Source organism: Chelon labrosus (genome assembly GCF_963514085.1).
Source record: "Chelon labrosus genome assembly, chromosome: 21".
Classification (NCBI taxonomy): domain Eukaryota; kingdom Metazoa; phylum Chordata; class Actinopteri; order Mugiliformes; family Mugilidae; genus Chelon; species Chelon labrosus.
Window position 1 is genome coordinate 11,698,923 of NC_140354.1, and position 18,752 is coordinate 11,717,674.

The 18,752-nt window shown below is 41.9% G+C and overlaps 3 protein-coding genes across 4 annotated transcripts; 2 read left to right on the forward strand and 1 right to left on the reverse strand.

The window, feature by feature from the left end:
* The first annotated feature begins 358 nt into the window (after positions 1-358).
* Positions 359-4,129, forward strand: LOC311506818 (GTPase IMAP family member 4-like). The gene is made up of 2 exons (XM_084570912.1): positions 359-452; positions 2,451-4,129. The coding sequence occupies exons 1-2, from the start codon at positions 428-430 to the stop codon at positions 3,134-3,136; spliced, it is 711 nt and encodes a 236-aa protein (XP_084427038.1). The 5' UTR covers positions 359-427; the 3' UTR covers positions 3,137-4,129.
* A 4,528-nt stretch (positions 4,130-8,657) lies between these two features.
* mettl23 (methyltransferase 23, arginine) lies at positions 8,658-12,331 on the reverse strand. Of its 2 annotated transcripts, XM_084570113.1 has the most exons (6): positions 12,003-12,331; positions 11,671-11,775; positions 11,290-11,527; positions 10,876-10,960; positions 9,971-10,137; positions 8,658-9,811 (listed from the first exon to the last, which is right to left on the reverse strand). In XM_084570113.1, exons 1-6 carry the CDS (start codon positions 12,105-12,107, stop codon positions 9,792-9,794), a joined length of 720 nt encoding a protein of 239 aa, XP_084426239.1. In that variant the 5' UTR covers positions 12,108-12,331; the 3' UTR covers positions 8,658-9,791. The 2 variants fall into 2 exon arrangements, with proteins under 2 accessions (XP_084426239.1, XP_084426238.1); XM_084570112.1 differs by having other exon boundaries at positions 8,662-10,137.
* Positions 12,332-12,456: 125 nt separating this feature from the next.
* On the forward strand, positions 12,457-16,957 carry jmjd6 (jumonji domain containing 6, arginine demethylase and lysine hydroxylase). Its single transcript, XM_084571290.1, has 6 exons — positions 12,457-12,852; positions 13,916-14,304; positions 14,878-15,164; positions 16,199-16,334; positions 16,423-16,561; positions 16,662-16,957. The coding sequence occupies exons 1-6, from the start codon at positions 12,724-12,726 to the stop codon at positions 16,791-16,793; spliced, it is 1,212 nt and encodes a 403-aa protein (XP_084427416.1). The 5' UTR covers positions 12,457-12,723; the 3' UTR covers positions 16,794-16,957.
* The last annotated feature ends 1,795 nt before the right edge of the window (positions 16,958-18,752 follow it).

Sequence of the window (18,752 nt, forward strand, 5' to 3'; positions counted from 1 at the left end):
TGGCTTAAATGGTGAGTAGCTGTCGAAAGTGGTCCAAAGACCAATAGACCGTAAACCAGCCACTGGTGATGGAACATGTCTGATCTGTGAGGGCTACAACTCCAACTTACTGAAATAATCGGTTGCTCCAGCCTTGATGCCTCATATCGCAGCAACCTTCAGAAATCTAGTTCGGTCCAGGCCTCCGGAGGTTGGAGACGTTTTGGCACAGTTTGAATATTTGCAAGTAGTTTGGGCCACTGAGTTTCTACTTGCAGCAGCACTCTGTGAGAATCTGGCTCTTTCTCAAACTGGTTAGGTGACGTGTTCAAAGGGGAGGAAACCACAGTGACATTGTCTTATAAAGGTGACATGATAAGCTCTTCCACTAAAAGACACCAACACCGATCGAGACCTCAAAGACCAACTACTTTTACAAGACGCAACGATGGAGAGCAAGAATGCAAATAGTGGTGAGTATAATTTATATTTCAGTAATCTTGTAAATAAACCATCAGAGCAACAACTTGTTTCCATCTGACTACTAATGTTTAATGTCTCATTAATATTTGTGCTGCTTAAAAGAAAGAAAAAGCAAAGAATTCTTTCAATTTTCACATTTTACCTAACATTATACATATTACTGACTGATCAGTCACCTGACTCAACTACTTGAGTTTATTCTTTCTAATTTTAGAGTTTGCACACTTCTTATTTCTTATGTCTTATGTTATATCTTTCAGCATCTTTCTATTTATCACATAATGTGTTATATTTATACATTTTGCTGATTTAGTTGAATTTGATTACTTATTATTAATAGGGGTGGGACTCGATTAAAAAAATGTATCTAATTAATTAGAAGCTGTGTAATTAATTGATCTTCATTAATCACATTTTAATTGCATAACAATATTTGCCCCAAAAAAGCAACATTTTTTTTATTTAAATGGATTTTAATGGACGACTGAAACAAATAATAGACACAGACATGAATAATAATACTAATAAACAAACAAACAAACAAACAAACAAAACAGTTTGTGCTGCCAAACGTCTTGTCCGAACTCGGAGTCAGGTGGTTTCTGTGCTCACTGCAACATGCTTTGCATTTAGATGGCACTGCATTTTTTTTCTTTCTTTCTTTTTTTTTTTTTTTGCACAAAACCAATCAAGGCTTCCATCAGGTAGTGTTTTTAAATAAAATTTGCTTTCCATCATTCCTAGCAATTGCCAGGACGTACTTTCATCCGATTCCTCCATTTTGGTAGCCGTTGGTTAGCCAAGCTCCGACGTGTCCATCAGTGTAATCGGTGTACCAGGAAATCGTGCACTGACAAAAGTTCCGCTTTGTTTGGAATGCAAACTGGGATTAAATGCATTAATCTTATTAAAGCTAATTAAAGGAATTAAATCACATTTAAATCTCAATGTTATATGTGCAATCAGTATTCAGTGCAGGTCATTCCTAACTCTAATACAGACCAATGCAAGGTTCTACCATGTAACTGCTGCACTGTATTGATGACTGAATGATTATTTTGATGAATGTCATTTATTTAATCAACTGCTGTTCATTACTGTAAAGTAGAAGATAATAAAGATGTGACAGGACTAGACTGATTCTACTGAACTCCTGATGTTTATATGAATTATTTTTGCCCATTTTACTCAGAAAATCAAAATGGTTTCAAATGTGTGGATCTACTTTGGATTAAGTAATTTATTTTGTGTTTAACTCGGGACACATGCATGCTGCAGCGTAATCAGAGTGTTTTTTAAATCAGTCCTCTTAATATGACCTTCCAGTGCCATTATACATCCGTCTACATCTACATATCTGAACTGATTATGAATTTTAAATCTTTAAAACACAAAGACAGCAGCATCATCACTGTAAAGAAAGATTTGCATGAATAAGTGTGTTTAGATCAGTGAAGTACGACAAAAACTAGAATTTGAATCTGCAGTCAATTCTACGACCACGAATGTAGGAATGTTTAGTACACATCAAATGACAATGCTGTTGATCAACTGTTCCTCCAAATTAAATTGTAGTTTGTAGGAGACAAGACACAGAGTCAGTACACAAGAGTTCTTAGTCTTCACATCATATTAATAGAGCATCAGTTTCCAGAAAAAAACAAAAAACTAAAAAAAAATATATCAATGATTCATTAAAAAGATTAAGGACTCAGTATATCTAGAGAGAATTGGAGGATTTATCAGGACGAGCAGGAGTCAGTGAGCTGGGGGTTCTTTGGAGGGGTTTTAGACAATAACGCTGATTAAACCCACAGTCAGTGGTGGTCGAATATTTTCCGTTGACCAGTATTTACATACAGCAACTATGCAGCAAAATCTCTGCTCACATCTGTTGAGAGATTAAAACAGAACTTTGGTTTGAAATGATCAAGAGACAGTGCTGAGACACTTAACATTAACCATGTCTCTGTGAACTTCTCCTGCAGATGAGCTGAGGATTGTGGTCCTGGGAAAGGCCGGAGATGAGACGAATGTACTCATCAACACCATCCTGGGGAAAGAGAGTACAGAAGAGAACGATGGTTCAGAGTGCAAGGTGATCAAGGGAGTGTTTGAGAAGAAGCCAGTGGCTTTCATCGATACTCCTGGTCTGCTCCGTACCGACCTAACTGATAAAAAGTTAAGAGAGGAGCTCATGAAATGCATCCTATATGCTGCTCCTGGTCCTCATGTGTTCCTGTATGTGAGGAAGCTAGAGGCTATTACAAACGTGGAAATAAAAGCTGTGAAAAAGCTTGAGAAGATTTTTGAAAATTCAAAGGCTTTCTTCTTGGGCGTTGTCATCAGTGATGAAGTCATATCTGATAAGGATCATGATGACATGCAGGAGGGCTTCAAGGAATATTTCAGTGGATGCGTTACTGTCAACACAGAGGAGCCCAACGTGTCCGAGCTAATGAAGAAGATCAAGGAGATGGCTGAGAAACAGGGACATTACACCAATAAACTGTGTGAAAAGGCTGAGAAATTGGGCAATTCAGGAAAAACTGTCGAAGAAATCACTAAATACATGATTTCTGGTCTCTCAGACAAGGCCTTTTCTGATGTGTTAAATAAAGGTATTGGAGAGTTTGCAATATTGTTGAACAAGGTGATTCAAAGTTTGTCCTAGCTGAGTAAGATTTGATACAGCTTGGACGTAACAGTAGTTTTAGTACTACGGTATACTTCTACGCAGGTTTCCATTTATACTTTTTCGCTGCACTACTGCTCTGTTTTTAATCTACCACTCCAGTCCACCAATCCAACAGTTTATGGTACTAATGTTAACACATAATGTTTATTGGGTGTCTTTAGTTTGCTTCATTACTTTGGTAACAGCACAATATTCGTGCTCATTTTAAATGAAAAACTGCTTGTGCAACAAAATCACATCATCAAATAAAAGATGTTTCAAACCAAACAGTGTTGTCTTTGTTTTCCTGCTGTTGTGTCATCACTCAGTTGTGTTATCTGTCCTCCACAAATAGTGATAAAGTACCATAATACTTAATCACAAAGCTCTAAAATCACTCTGCTGGATTGTTACAAAGATCCAAGAAGAATCCAACTCATTTTAACTGTAAGAAGCCACAGCAGCAACTTCAGGTATCTGATGGAACAGATTAACCTCTCATTAAAACCAGCTTTCTATACAGGCCTTTTAAGGTCCATTGATGCAGGAAACAGGATGCTGGCCAGCGAATAAACTCACTGGAAATAATCCTTAATAAAATCATTATTTGAACAGTTTCTGTTCAGGTGCTCGTGGCTCCATCATTCTGCCGTTGTTGAAGGATACAATAAATCTGAAGGATGTACCTACAGTTGTTTCCTGCATCAGTACCTTGACATGACTGCAGCTGAAAGTTTAGAAGAGCTGCTCAACAAAATTCAAACACAAAACATATAAATAACATCAACCAGCTTTTTTTGTCAACTTCAAATAGAAACCTAAACCAACTAGAAAATACTCTCTGTGGACACAGCCTCGGCCTCCATCTGTGACTGTGGCACCTTTCCTTCAAAGTGCCGTCTTGTGCACGGAGCAGTCAGTCACTTACCAACCACAGAGAAAGCCCAAACATTTGCTGAATAAAACTTCTCACAGCAGGAACCTGTTCATTTTACCTGACCCTGTCGTAGATCTAAATATCCTCGATGGTGATTATCCTAGGATTGTGTTATTTCTACAAATGTTTCAGGTTTAACTATGTGGTTGTTTTATTCTGCACACTTTAATGCATGTATTTAGGGCGGCCCAGGATTTTCAAAACTTGCAAACTTTCTTATCCTACTGTCACAGTTAAATGCAGGTCAACTCAAGAGGAGTCCTACAATTAAAGTGTCCTTAGCAGGTAGAGTCTGCTCTTTATAGTCAGCATAGTCAGACCATAGACTGTATATGTATATGGACAATGTCTCGCTGCTTGCATTAGTCAAAATGACGCTGGATGTTCACTGGTGTGTGTGGTGTGTGTTTGTGCCTGAAGAAATCCACCACCAGCTCCTTGGTTTTACCCACATTCAGCTGGAGGCAGTTTTCCTGGCACCAGACTACAAAAACTTGGATGAGTCCTCTATGTTAGGGAGGAATTTGCGGTGATGCCGATGAAGAAGAAGAAGTACCAGAGTCCTGTATGTCTTATGCCTGAAGGAGTTTATTTAGGCCCGAGGAGAACAGAAGCTTCGTCATCACAACATAAGTGCATGAGTCCACCTCAATTCTAAGGGAGAAACAGTGAACTCAGATTCTTATACTAGCAAGCAAGGCCGAGGCAGCAAACGGGAGATGTGTTGGCATCCCATTGGCCATTGTACATAAACATGAAGATAAGCATTCACACCAGCTAGGTAATACAAATTGTCAGACAATGACGGAGGGCATTATCATCTCACTCTACAGCTATGCCTGTAATGCAAAGTATCCCCCAGAGAGTGAGATTGAAGACGCCAACAGAGGGACCTTGGTCTTGGTATGTTCCTCAGAGAGAAAATAGGGCAGATAACTGACCCCAACAGTAGTCTAACATTAACTACACATAGGCAAGAGAAATTATTCTCTAACAATCCCCTCTTATTGATCATATGATCAATACACTATAATTTAGCACCTTAATGGTGAGTTAATGTCAAGCCATCAGAATCAAAGACCATCACACAATACAAGAACCCAATGAGATCAAATGTGAAACAAATAAATGCATCAACATTGATAAAGATGGTGTTGTAAAATAAAAACACAATTAAACACAGAATCACGTGAGTCAAATAATATCATGATGTAATATTCACACCCCTCTTATGTAGCATGTCAGCTTATCTAACATGTGATCCGTGAATCCCACCTTCCCGTCAACAAGGACCGCTGATTTCCACCGTGAGCCTTTCTAACACTTAGGTGTTTCAGGAGTTCTTTATCCCATTGAGGGTTTGCCTCCAGTGGTCCTTGTTGACGGGAAGGTGGGATTCATGGATCACATGTTAGATAAGCTGACATGCTACATAAGAGGGGTGTGAATATTACATCATGATATTATTTGACTCACGTGATTCTGTGTTTGTGTTTTTATTTTACAACACCATCTTTATCAATGTTGATGCATTTATTTGTTTTATTATTTATTTGTTTCACATTTGATCTCATTGGGTTCTTGTATTGCGTGATGGTCTTTGATTCTGATGGCTTGAGATTAACTCACCCTTAAGGTGCTAAATTATAGTGTATTGATCTTATGATCAATAAGAGGTTAGTGTTAGAGAATAATTTCTCTTGCCTATGTGTAGTTAATGTTAGACTACTGCTGGGGTCAGTTATCTGCCCTGTTTTCTCTCTGAGGAACATACCAAGACCAAGGTCCCTCTGTTGGCGTCTTCAATCTCACTCTCTGGGGGATACTTTGCATTACAGGCATAGCTGTAGAGTTAGATGATAATGCCCTCCGTCATTGTCTGACAATTTGTATTACCTAGCTGGTGTGAATGCTTATCTTCATGTTTATGTACAATGGCCAATGGGATGCTAACACATCTCCCGTTTGCTGCCTCGGCCTTGCTTGCTAGTATAAGAATCTGAGTTCACTGTTTGTCCCTTAGAACTGAGGTGGACTCATGCACGTATGTTGTGATGACGAAGCTTCTGTTCTCCTCAATCGAGCCTAGTCCTCGATCGAGCCTAAATAAACTCCTTCAGCATAAGACATACAGGACTCTGGTACTTCTTCTTCTTCATCGGCAACAGCTGGCTGAAAGGTGTCTGAAGTCAGGAGTGTAGAGGGAGAAGAGGAAGTGACCCAGGACAGTTCCCTGAGGGGCTCATGTATCGCAAACGACCACATCAGACACAGCCCTGTGTTTATGTCACATACTGTGGTCTATTGGTCAGGTAGTCCAATATCCAGCATGCGAAGTGGTGATCCACTCCTGAGTGCACCAGCTCGTCCCTCAGTAGGACAGGCTGGATGGTGTTGAAAGCACTGGACAAATGAAAGAATATGATTCTCACAGTGCTCTCAGCGCTCTCAAGGTGAGAGAGAGCTCTTTCCAGGAGGTAGATTACTCAGATTCTGGGCTAATAGTGGAACAGTGTCTTTACTGTTGAATGCATATTCAGTCACAGAGGTAGTCAATCATGGTAAATAAAGTCCAGAGTCAGGACTAAACCAATTCACCTTGATGGTGTCCACATTACTTTTGTATTAACTTCATTACTACCTATAGATGTACTATTACATCTATATTAACAGTAGAATAAATGAGTTCATTTGCGGTTTATTTGACAGCGTTTCGTAGTGTCATTTTAAATACACAGTAGTCGACTGTAGAGATCCGCTATTTGACAGATGCCACATGGCACCGCTACGTCTGTGAGTGAGATCTTATGCTCAGCAAGCAGAAAGCTTGAATCAGGAAGCAGGCACTCACCTCAACACACAACTTACATCATATCAATTTGAGGGTTTTTTTTGTTTTTTTTTTGGAGCATCTGGCTGACCATGAAATGTACTCTGCTGAATGCACTTCTGCTCACCCTCATTTGTTGCTTTGAGACAGGCTTCTGACTGATCGGGTGATGTGGGATGGACCTACTGGCAGGTTATAATGTAGTGATGAGATGGAAATAGTCAGAAGAACACACGGACAGTAACAAGACCTCACAGTTCTGCTGCTGCCTTGGACGTCAAAACATGTCAGAATCAGAGCTTGGTGAGTATATCTTTGTAGTACTACAGTAATAGTAGAGGTAGTGTTTGGATACCTCAACTATCATCAAGAAATAATTATGACAATAATTATTTCTTGAGACATAAACCTACACCAATTTGGACTGAATTTGATTAGATATTGAAAGAAATCATGATGCAGTTTTCATGTTTTGCACACTGAGATCTGGTGATTTATGTTGCTTTGAGTATAGCAGTGGACAGTCTGATTATCACCAAGTAGCATTTTTAGAGAACATTTCAATGGTGGTGACTTTTTCTCATTTGATTCATTGTGACATTAAGTCATTATAAACCTAGAAAGTAGTTAATCAGGATTACAGATGAAGAGATGGAAGAGACAGAGGTGAAAGTCAATTGTAACGTTGATCATTTATGACTTATTGTAGTGGTGCCTGCTGCTGAAGACGTTATGCTGAGGTCTGAGCATTTGTGCCATTAACTGACATTTTATCGACCAAATCAATTATCAAACATCAAACTGATTAGTAATTTGAGATCAGTGAATGCATGTTGGTCAGCAGCTTGAAACAGGCTCCATTGAGGCAGATTTGTGTGTTTAAAGTAATCTGTAGTCAGTGCTGAAGACTGGAGATGTACATGAAGACATGGAGATCACAGCTGGGACATTTCTCATATTCTAAACCTTTCAAACAGATGAGTTGAATCCACACCAGAAAGAGCTGAGGATCGTCCTGGTTGGGAAGGTGGGAACTGGGAAGACCTCTGCAGGAAACATCATCCTGAGTGAAACATGTCCATTCAACACAACTCAACACAAAGAAGTGTCAAATGGAATCAGAGACTATTGGTGATACAAAGGTGACTGTTGTTGATACTCCAGGTCTGTGCAGCGTTTCTCTGTCTGAGGAAGAGACGGTGAATCAGCTCAAGAAGTCCATCAAACGGACCGAACCTGGTCCTCATGTGTTCCTTCTTGTGATGAGATATGACAGTACCTTCACAAAAGAGGAAGAAAAAACACTGGAGATTCTTCAGCGCACTTTTGGCAAAAATGTGATGGCCTACTCTCTGAATTTTGTTCACCCATAAAAAGGATGTGGACAAAACGTCCATAGATGACTTCATTAATTCGGATAAAAATACAGGCCTCAGAGACTTACTCATTCAGTGCCACTGGAAATACCACGTTTTCAGGATTAAAGGAACGAATGACACTCAAGTCCCTGAGCTGCTGGACAAGATGAATGACATGGTGACAAACTCAAAAGGAAGCTTTTACTCTGTTTAGATGCTTGAAGAGGCTGAAAATGCAGTGAAACTGCAACAAAAGAAAGAAATCAAAGAAACAGAGGAACCAAAAAGCTGGGTAGTCTCTGAAAATGAGTGGTTTAATTGGAGCAGCTGCTGGATGTGTGATGGGGTACTTTGTTTCTGTGGGTGAGCTGACGGCTAAGATAGGAGCTATGGTGGGAGCTGTTGTGATCGGGATACTGGCAATGATACTAGTATGTTTAGCAATAATTGTCACAAACCGAATCAAGCGATGCTGCAAATAAAAAAAAAAAGGTCGTCTTCAGTCTGAGATCAGACCAAGTGTAAAATATTAAAGGCCATTCACACAGTGGATGAGTGTTTAGTTCAGTTCAGTGGAAGAAGATGGTGGTGGAGGAGAGGAACGAATTATAAATAAATGTTTCAAACCTTTTCTTATTGCGAGAAGTGACTTCTATTACATTACTGTCTGGTGTGTCTGGGTTCTGGTATTTTTTAGACCAAATGATGTTCATGAACAATACTCATAGGGTTTACATTCTTTCACACTGCCTCCCTTGTAAACGTATCTCATCTCTTATCTTTTAGGGTTTTCAGGCTGTAACATGTATCTGCTTGTTTGTAATAATCCCTTCATTACCTGATTTGTATTTCTCCTGGATTATTCACGAGATTATTTCTTTATAACCTTATTAACAATATTATTAACACTTATTATCACTATAAACTACTATTGTTTTGTTTATTTCTTAGTTACCTGATGGAAGATGTTTGAAAATGTGAGGACCTTCTGTTCTCATTTTCATTTACCTGTGAACTCATTAATCACGTTATCATTGTTTGTAGGTGCTGGTTGGGGCTCTGGGACATTGTTATGGGTCATTCTTGTTTTTTGCACTGCAATATTATCAGTTTCTGAGATTCAAAGAGCAGAATTTAGCATTTTGCTCATTTTGTTTCAGCCGTTTTCCTTCATTGTTAATGTCACGTAATCACTTATTGCTTCAGGACAATAAGTGATTAATAATAAAATGAATAAATCTCATAATGTTTGTGGAGAATCACTGAGTCTTAACTTCAGTGCAGAAATGGCAAACCTGCATGTTTTTAATGATATCCTTCTTGACCCCAAAAGGACTCACCCTTTCACAGTGACACAAATATTCACTCATTCATTCAGCAGGAAAAAGTCACTCTGGTTGGTTGAAGGACTAAATTGTGAAAGTGAACCCGGTGGTTTCCTGTCGTCTTATGGGAGAGTTCAACGTGTCTCTATTGACAGTAGAGTGCAGGATGAAGCTCGGCTGCCCTCTGCTGCTCACAAGATACTCACTCCTTCCTATTTGAGTCTGAAATTTAATGATGAGTCCAAATGTCAGCTGTAACCCTCTGTTCGTCCTCCATCTTGTCATCGGTCATCAAAATTGATCAGTTTTTATGAGTCCGCTGAAAATAACACTTGATCTAATCCTAATATTAAACTTGTGAAGAGGTTAATGTGGCGCTACCTGGACAGCCCTCCGTCCTCACGGTGATAATCATCATCTGGACGCTGTGACTGCCCGGCAGAGTCGAACCAGCCAGCTCACACTTATCGGCATCAAACTGGTCCAGCTGAACGTCGACACAGTTCAGCCTCCATCTGTTTAGCAGCGCTTCGATCGACCAGTCGGCGCTGAAACACACGGAGAAGCTGTTAAAACTGCGGCAGCTGTTTGTAAGGGTGAACTTTTTGTGAACGGGGCCTCTGTGGATCAGGCTTGTTCCAGTGCATCCCACAGATACTTGATCAGTTTATGAATTTGGAGGCCAGGCCGACACCTTGTGCTGATTTTCATGTTTTATATTGTCACTAGATGGTCAGTGTTACTTCACCTGCCACTGGTTTTAATGTTGTGGCTGATCGGTTTACATTCAAGTAAAACAGAAATATTTCATTGGCTCGGCTTCTCAAACCTTGCAAACTATCTACGTTTCTGATTTTCTTTTAACAAACTTATCACTCAAAATGGCAAAAGTCATCCACAGATCTATTTTACTTCAAGTAAATGTACTTGAAGTAAAATGCAGTACTTTGACAGTGATGTATATTAGTACTTTTAGTTGAGTAAATGCTCTGAATACCTCCTCGCTCTGATGAACTCTGAGTGTGAGACCACTCACATAAACAAACAATAACTCACTATTGTATATAGTCACTGTACAAAACCCTGGTTTGGTGTATTATATCTGCTCTTATCCTGTATTTTATGTGTACAGATTGAGATTTATTTTATTTTACTTTCTCTTATTTCAGTTGTTTCTGTACAAGAGAGCAAAGTTGCCGGAGTCATATTCCTTGTATGTGTACATACACTTGGCCATTAAAGCTGATTCTGATTCTGATTCTCTTAAAAACAAACAGCAGCTGTACCTTCTCACTTGGTATGTCGTCCAGAACTGAGCTCTGGGGTTTTTTCTCAGGAGAAAAGCAGCTGTCACAATGACGTCTTCAAAATCTGAAATGGGTAACAACTCTTTAGTCTTACCAACATACCCTATATTAGAGAGGCTGTTGAACAAAGTCACTCAGTGAAAGAAGTCTTCTTCTTGTAAATTAAAAACAATCCATCCATCGAAGACTTTCAATCCAAGTTAATACATCTAATTCAGACTTGTAGAAAACCTGAAATCAACTCCAATGCCTAAACAGTGTCCCCAAATTAAAAGAAAAATAAACGTATTAAAGCTTAAGCTTTGAAGCCTTAACAGGATTTATTCCCGCTTTAAAAGATAATTATGTCTTATAGTGTCAGAATGTAAAATGTGTTGCTGCACACACACCGACCTTCGGGGTCGTAAAAAACGTCCGAGCCCAGGATGACATCCAGCTCGGGAAGCAGGACGAGGTCCGGTGAGATCTCCCCCCAGCTGAGACCCAACACGAGAACGTCTCGGAGGCCGTTGGCTTCACAGCTGCGTCTGCAGTTCTCCAGACACAGCGGCTTGTTTGAGCTGTCTGACAGGATCACCCGAGCACCGCACCTCGCCGCCACCACACCTGGCAGACTCACACCTGCACCGAGCTGAAGACAAACGGGGTGCACGCGCATTTTCAAGTCAATGTGGACGGGTTAGATCACTCATATTTCAGTAATATTTCTCCTGAGAGCTTCGTGTGTAAACAGGTTTTTGCAGAATGCAATAAATGGAATATGCTCCAGCTCACCTCCAGCACCGTCCTGCCTCTCAGCTCCTCTCTGTGTGTCCACAGGTACTGGGCCAGCACCACCGCACAAGGCCACACATACATGCCATACTGAGGATCCAGAACCTGAAAAAATTTAAAATATAATAAAGAATTGCAGCTACTTAAGATCCTGTGTAAATCAACATGTACATATCATTGTTATACGCATAATTAACTTAAACTCAAGTGTTTTCATGTAGGTTAGCACCCTGATCCTGTGACAGCACAACACAGCAACATAAAACAGTTTTATATAAACCTCAGCTGTATTATATACATCCATTATAATGTATTTATGACTTTAAACAGACCTCCGGTATGGAAACACAAAGTGACTCCTGTATGTTTTTCTTGTTGTCTTCAAACGTGAAAACTTTGTACGCTATGCTAGCAGTCTCTGCTTCACTGTGGTCCATTGTGCGAGCTAACTTAGTCTTAAATTACGCAGTTACATCACCTGGTGCTAATATTACTGTTTGGCTTTGGGCTTAAATCAATAAATCTAACTGAAATCCATGTGGTTATTTTATCACCAGCAGCCACGATGGGATCTACTTCCGTGTTGACCAAAACACAAGATCGCAAGAAAGACTCTTGAAGAGCCAATTAAATCTACGGGCGGGAAGGCTCGTTCTAGTATCCAACCAATCAGCGCTTTCGCTTTGTGGAGCCGGCAGCCAATGAGCGTTCTAGCTCAAATTAGGGGCGGGCACAAGTTATGTCAATCAGTTGCAAAAGCATTGTGTCGCCCACTGCTAGCTAGCTGCTTAAGCCATTCTGCTAGGTGTCTATCAAACTGTGTAGATCAGGCAGGTTTTAAAAGTGCTGCCACGACATTTCGTGTTTTCTTTTAACATATTAACCGACGTGGGGCTTTGTTGTCAAATAATTAAGGCGAGAGTGAAAGTACGGCGCAGCTAGCCGGGTATCAGTGCAGGCTAGTGAATGTGTTTCTGTAGCAGCCCCGGGTTAGCTCCATAGCTAGCTGAGCAGCAGTAGCGCACGTCTTCTCTTTAAAAGCCAGGAGAAGGAATGAACCATAAGAGTAAGAAGAGGATTAAAGAGGCGAAAAAGAGCGCCAGGCCCGAGCTGAAGGATTCGTTAGACTGGATAAAACACGGCTATCATGAGACTTTCGACCTGTCACACCGCACCGTGAAGGTAACTGTCAATGTAGCAGTGGAGGCTAAGCTAACTGTGGCTAGCCGCCGCCGCTGGGCGCAGGAGTGCAGCTCGTCACGTAGACAATGAAGGAGTCGGTGTCAGAGCACATTCCTGGGACAAGACTTTAAATTCAGACCAGCTTTTTAATCGCACATATTTATTTACTTTTGTACAACAAACATGAGTATATAAAGACAGGACTGAAAGAAGTGCTCAAACATTTTGCTCAATTATAAATACAAATACTCAAAACGTATTTAAGGTACTAAAAGTGAAAGTATTCACTATACTGTATTACATTTTATTATGATATTGTGTTAGTATTGATGTATGGGGACAGTTAACATTTATTCATGTACTTATTATCTAATAGATGTGCTCAAGAGAGTATCAAATGTATTTATAGTTAATGTGGGTTTATGTAGTCACTTCAGCATGGAGCCTATATATCTTGGTACTAGTGTTTATTCACCTGGTTGAGTTCAAAAGTTGCTTCTTTTTGGTTGTCTGTGAAGTTGCAAGTCACTTCCTTTAAATATGACATGTTTTAACCCTGAAAGATCATATATTCAAACCCCTGAACGTGTCTGATCGTAGCTGCTTCTTAAATGCGCTACAGATGTTCAAAGAGTTTATTGTCAGGTGGACAGTGTAGAAACAAGTTTCCCTGTACAATGAAAACATATAAATATAAAAATCTTAGAAGTAGACAGATGTGGGTCTGATGGGTAGAGTCAGCAGCAGCAGAGCGCTCGTGTTTGTCCTTCATATAATTCCTTGAGGCTCGTCAACACTTACTGCCGCAGTTTACACAGCTCCAACCAGTTCTGCCACAGTCTGTTGTGATGAACCAGGTTATAAATAAGCTGTTTAACCAGCTCTAAAACCTGGACGTGTGTTCACCGACACACACTCCAGTTTGTGTTGCTATTTTAGCTTAGTTTGTTTTTTTAACACTGCAAAAATACAAAGAAACCGCAACTTCCTGTCGCTTAGATGTACACAGGGAAAGGCTTCAGAGCATAACACTGTTTACACAGTATTTTGTATTGTGCTGCAGGACAACGTTGAGCGCGTGGACACCCTCCACCTCAGTCCCGACGAGTTCATCCAGCGCTTCGAGCGGCCCTACAAGCCCGTCGTCCTCCTCAACTGCCAGGAGGCCTGGCCCGCCCGGGAGAAATGGAGTCTGGAGCGTCTCAAACGCAAGTACCGCAACCAGAAGTTCAAGTGCGGGGAGGACAACGACGGCTACTCCGTGAAGATGAAGATGAAGTACTACGTGGAGTACCTGGAGTCCACCAGAGACGACAGCCCGCTCTACATCTTCGACAGCAGCTACGGCGAACACGCTAAACGGCGGAAGCTGCTGGAGGACTACCAGGTGCCGGTGTTCTTCAGGGACGACCTGTTCCAGTTTGCTGGGGAGAAACGCAGGCCGCCTTACAGGTGTGGACTTCCTCATTTTAGTTTTCTCAGTCATTTATCATTTGGGCAAAAAGGGGAACAGCTTCCCAAGGTGACAGCTTCAAACTGAAGCATCAGAAAAACACAGGAGACAAAGGAAGCTGAAGTCTTCACTGCATCTTTGACTTTTCAGCTTTTCTGTTGAATAAAACAAAAAAGACGTTATGTGACCAGTGAGGCTGAAGCTCACACTTTGTGTTAATTGTTAATCAAGGTATATTAGGTATATTAATTGTTAATGGATTATTTTTTTGTCAATAATCACAGTTATGAAAAGTGAACAGTCAGTGGTGTAGTACCTGTGTTTGCCAGCAGGTGGAGACGCTTCCTTTTGAATGAGGCGGAGTTACCAGTGTGTTTGTGAACCACCTGTCCTCTTCTGTACTGTTGAAGACCACAGCTCTTTATTTGAAGGGAAAATGAGTCAGAAACCTCATTTTTTCTTTAATTTTAATTTGCTTTTTAAATTCAGAATATAAGCTTATACTGATTTCATTCATTTTTAAGAAAATATTTTAGAAATCACGTACGAACTTCACTTCCTCTCCCCCTCAGATGGTTCGTGATGGGTCCGGCCCGCTCCGGCACCGGCATCCACATCGACCCGCTGGGCACCAGCGCCTGGAACGCCCTGGTCCAGGGACACAAGAGGTGGTGTTTGTTTCCCACCAACACACCGCGAGAGCTCATCAAAGTGACCAGAGAGGACGGAGGCAACCAGCAGGACGAGGCCATCACCTGGTTCAACGTGGTTTATCCCCGGACTCAGCAGCCGAACTGGCCTCCAGAGTTCAGACCGCTGGAGATCCTGCAGAGACCCGGAGAGACCGTTTTTGTGCCTGGTCAGTGCAGAAGCATCATTTTCATTCACTTAAACTTCATCTGTTGTTTGTTTTTGGATAATATGATCCTCTCTTTACAGCACAGGTGTTTATGTTCTAGTTACTCAACAAATTGATCCTGCAAACAATCAGGTCGTTGTAGCTCCAGTTATAGACCATTAATACTGGACATCTATTGATACTTGCTGCAAACTCAGACAACATCCTGAGAGAACAGACTGAACCAAACTGCTTCCCTTTCATCTGTGACAATGCTCAGTGACCCAGCAGTGACCCGACAGTTTCCACAGCACTGTGTGTAGCGAAACAGGAAGTGGCCCAGATTAACCTAATGCCAACGCAGCCGATGGTGACGAGGATGGATTAAACTCTCAGCTGCTCCTTTGGCACAGCTCCAGGATTTCCACCTCACCTGCTTGACTGCAAACGACAACCTGACAACTTCACAAGAGAGACTCGCGGCCTGTTATTGCTTGCGACAGTCCTCAATGTCAGTTAATTATTGAGATTCCAACTTAACTGATTCCATGGACATTAAATAAAATGATCTGATAGGGTTTATGTGTTTACATTCCCCAAAATATTTAATCACAATAGAGCTTTATGTACAAAGTGGTTCTCACTGCTGTGGAGCATCAAATCTGCTGGAAATAGAAGAAGAAGCAGCAGCAGCAGGAGGAAGGTGAAGAAGATTGAATTCGTTCAGTAGAAGGCGACCAAGATGTTTCCACATTTTCATAGTTGACTCCCGCTTCATTCATCTCTTCAAAGACTTGTTTGAACATCTTGTTCTTGCTACCTCCATGTGTCCGTCCCTCCTGGAAACTCATCACGTCTCCTGATGTTTTCCCCAGAGAATGGGTTTAATTGGGCCAGAGACAAGTGGTCAGATCAGATTTCCTACTGAACAGACTATCAAAGTTTTTACGCCGCCCTGCTCCTCTTAATCTGATTCAGAAATTATTTTCTGATCGGCCAGCAGCAGCGTCGGTTGCGTTTGTCGATGTTAATGTTGACCAGCTGTGTGTCTGCAGGCGGATGGTGGCACGTCGTTCTCAACCTGGACACGACGATCGCCGTCACTCAAAACTTTGCCAGCACGACCAACTTCCCCATCGTGTGGCACAAAACTGTCCGAGGGCGACCCAAACTGTCCAGGAAGTGGTATCGGTGAGAAGCGACCTCCACACCCTCCTTCAGTTTGATTAGTTTACGTTTCTTGTGTTGAAATGTGTTTCTGAATTTTTTGCTGTTTCAGTATTTTGAAGCAGGAGCGGCCGGACCTGGCGGCGCTGGCAGACAAAGTAGACCTGCAGGAGTCCACTGGCATCGCCTCGGACAGCTCCAGTGACTCTTCGTCATCATCATCTTCCAGCTCGTCAGACTCCGACTCTGATGTATGCGCTAAAACACACACACACACACACACACACACACACACACACATCATGTGGTGACGGTGCATCGGACTGAGTCTGTTCTCCGTGTCCCCTGCAGGCGGAGTCGGGCTCCGAGGGCGACGCCATGTCCCACCGCAGGAAGAAGAGGCGGACCTGCGGAATGACGGCCAACGGGGACACCAGCGGCCAGGACGACTGCGTCAGCAAGGAGAGGAGCTCGTCCCGGTGACCTCCAGCTGGCAGCCGGCCTCCAGTGGTGGCTCCTCTGCTCTCGAACAGACCTGAATCTCCAGCTGCTTCTAGTCTAGTTTAGGTAAATGTCTGAACGGAGGCTGTGTGGCTGTCTTTAGAGATAAGATGGCCGCTGTTGAGAGGCAAGGTGAAGATAAGGAGGAGGGTCGTCCGGGGAGGGGGGGGGGGGGGGTGCCTGCTGGAGACCAGCCACCACTGTGCTTTCCAACAACAATCAATATCTGTTTGTCTCTGTAGCTTCTGCCAGACACGGAGATGAGTTCTAACGGACTGGATGTGGTTTTGGGACGGGGGTGACTCTTGTGGGCTGATCTTTAAAACTCTGGGCTGCTGTCAGAAATAGAGGGATGGGGATATTTTCTTTTGAAGGTAAAGTTTAATCACTTTGAGCCGCCAGGCGAGGAGAAAACGGCGTTTGATTTCTGTATTTTAACATGAACGGTCACTTTCAGACAGGATTACCAGCATTTCTGTACAATTAACTGTATGAATGCTGCGTTCAAGACACGTAGAGCTTCTATAGACGGCCTCGGATGTCTGACTTGTGCTCTGACTCAATGGCTTGGAAATTTCCAACCTCTGAGTTGAATTGAACGCAGCATTAAAACCATTAGGCCTCGTTTCACAGTAGTGACGTCACAGCGCTGTACGTTAATCCAGATCAGGGTCTGATAAAGCTTTGAATTCAGATCCCTACTTGGAAAAGAAGGAATTCAGAAGTCCCAAATTTAGTTTGCACATTTATTGAAGCCCTCCACACGTTTCTGCTTCATCCTCATGGTGTCGGTCGCAGATATGACATGATTCTGAAGCTTCTTCCCCCCCCACAGCTGCCGTAGGTGTGTGTCTCCACGTTGCCTGTAGCTGTGTGGACGTGTTTTCGTCCAGGCGTTTGTGAACAACCCAACGCCCTCAAATCGCATGTCTAAAGAACCTGAATCCAGACTCTCCACCTGTCCTCAGATCGCTGTCCGCTAGAGAAACTCCACCTTAAAAAAAAACAAAGACATCTCTGCTACAGTAATCGTCTCCTTAGTCAGCCAGCCTTAACAAAAACCTAAAAGCATTTTAAAGCTTCAGACTTCCTGCCTGCGGTCGGTGTTTGTATTAAGTACAGACTCTGGTCGTGTTGATGTTGAAGCAGCTGCTCAGCTTTCAGTTTGCGTTCTCAGGTGGACTCAGCAGCCTCCGCGACGTTCTGCCTGCTTTGTGCCACACGCTGCAGAGACAAACAGAGTGCGTTTAATTGACTGGAGCGTCTTTGGCGTCTCCGGCGGATTTTGCAGAGTTTATTAGTGTTTGATCAGGTTCCGCGTCGTGTCGAATACGAGCCAAAGCTTCAGCCGATGCCAGAGGAGAAGACGTGTTGTTTAAAGCTGCAGGCGATCTTCTCATGATTCATAAATCTGCTAATTAAAGCTGAAAGATCAGTCTGTAAAACACGGCGGCAACCTACAGCAACTGGTTAATTGATCCTTAAACAGCAATGTCATTATTGGTCCGTTATTGTTTTCTTGTTCGTCTGTTTGACTGTAGGATAAAAACATTTGAAGATGTCACTCTTCTGCTTTTTATTACAAGCGGCACCTGAACTCCTCAGTTTATTAAACAGATCAGTGCTGGTAAACGGTTTAAACATCCCGTCTTCTATTGCTTCAAGAGGCGGTGAAACAAACTGCACCAAACGACACGAATAAAGGGTTAAAAATGGACCCAACTTAAACCTTATTTACATCTTTAATAGTGTTGAATAAATAAGGAGTGAGCTCTTCTGACTTGGAGGTGAAACGTGAATCATCTGCTGCCGCCCATTTCTTACTGGTTCAATATTTTATGAAATGTCCTGATGGCGTCTTCAAATGTTAAAAATCCCAAAATATTCAGTTAGTTTGAGAGATTCTTGAACCTGAGTGCATAAATCACTGTTGCTGCATCT

Excerpts from the sequence above, each read along its gene's own strand:
- LOC311506818 (XM_084570912.1), top strand. The coding sequence starts at position 428 with ATGGAGAGCAAGAATGCAAATAGTG. Across the intron at positions 453-2,450 it reads GAGCAAGAATGCAAATAGTG|ATGAGCTGAGGATTGTGGTC; the intron begins GTGAGTATAATT and ends CTTCTCCTGCAG.
- mettl23 (XM_084570112.1), bottom strand. The coding sequence starts at position 12,107 with ATGGACCACAGTGAAGCAGAGACTGCTAGCATAGCGTACAAAGTTTTC. Across the intron at positions 11,528-11,670 it reads GAGGCAGGACGGTGCTGGAG|CTCGGTGCAGGTGTGAGTCT; the intron begins GTGAGCTGGAGC and ends GTTTGTCTTCAG. Across the intron at positions 10,961-11,289 it reads CGTTTTTTACGACCCCGAAG|ATTTTGAAGACGTCATTGTG; the intron begins GTCGGTGTGTGT and ends TACCCATTTCAG.
- jmjd6 (XM_084571290.1), top strand. The coding sequence starts at position 12,724 with ATGAACCATAAGAGTAAGAAGAGGATTAAAGAGGCGAAAAAGAGCGCC. Across the intron at positions 14,305-14,877 it reads AAACGCAGGCCGCCTTACAG|ATGGTTCGTGATGGGTCCGG; the intron begins GTGTGGACTTCC and ends TCTCCCCCTCAG. Across the intron at positions 16,335-16,422 it reads CTGTCCAGGAAGTGGTATCG|TATTTTGAAGCAGGAGCGGC; the intron begins GTGAGAAGCGAC and ends TTGCTGTTTCAG.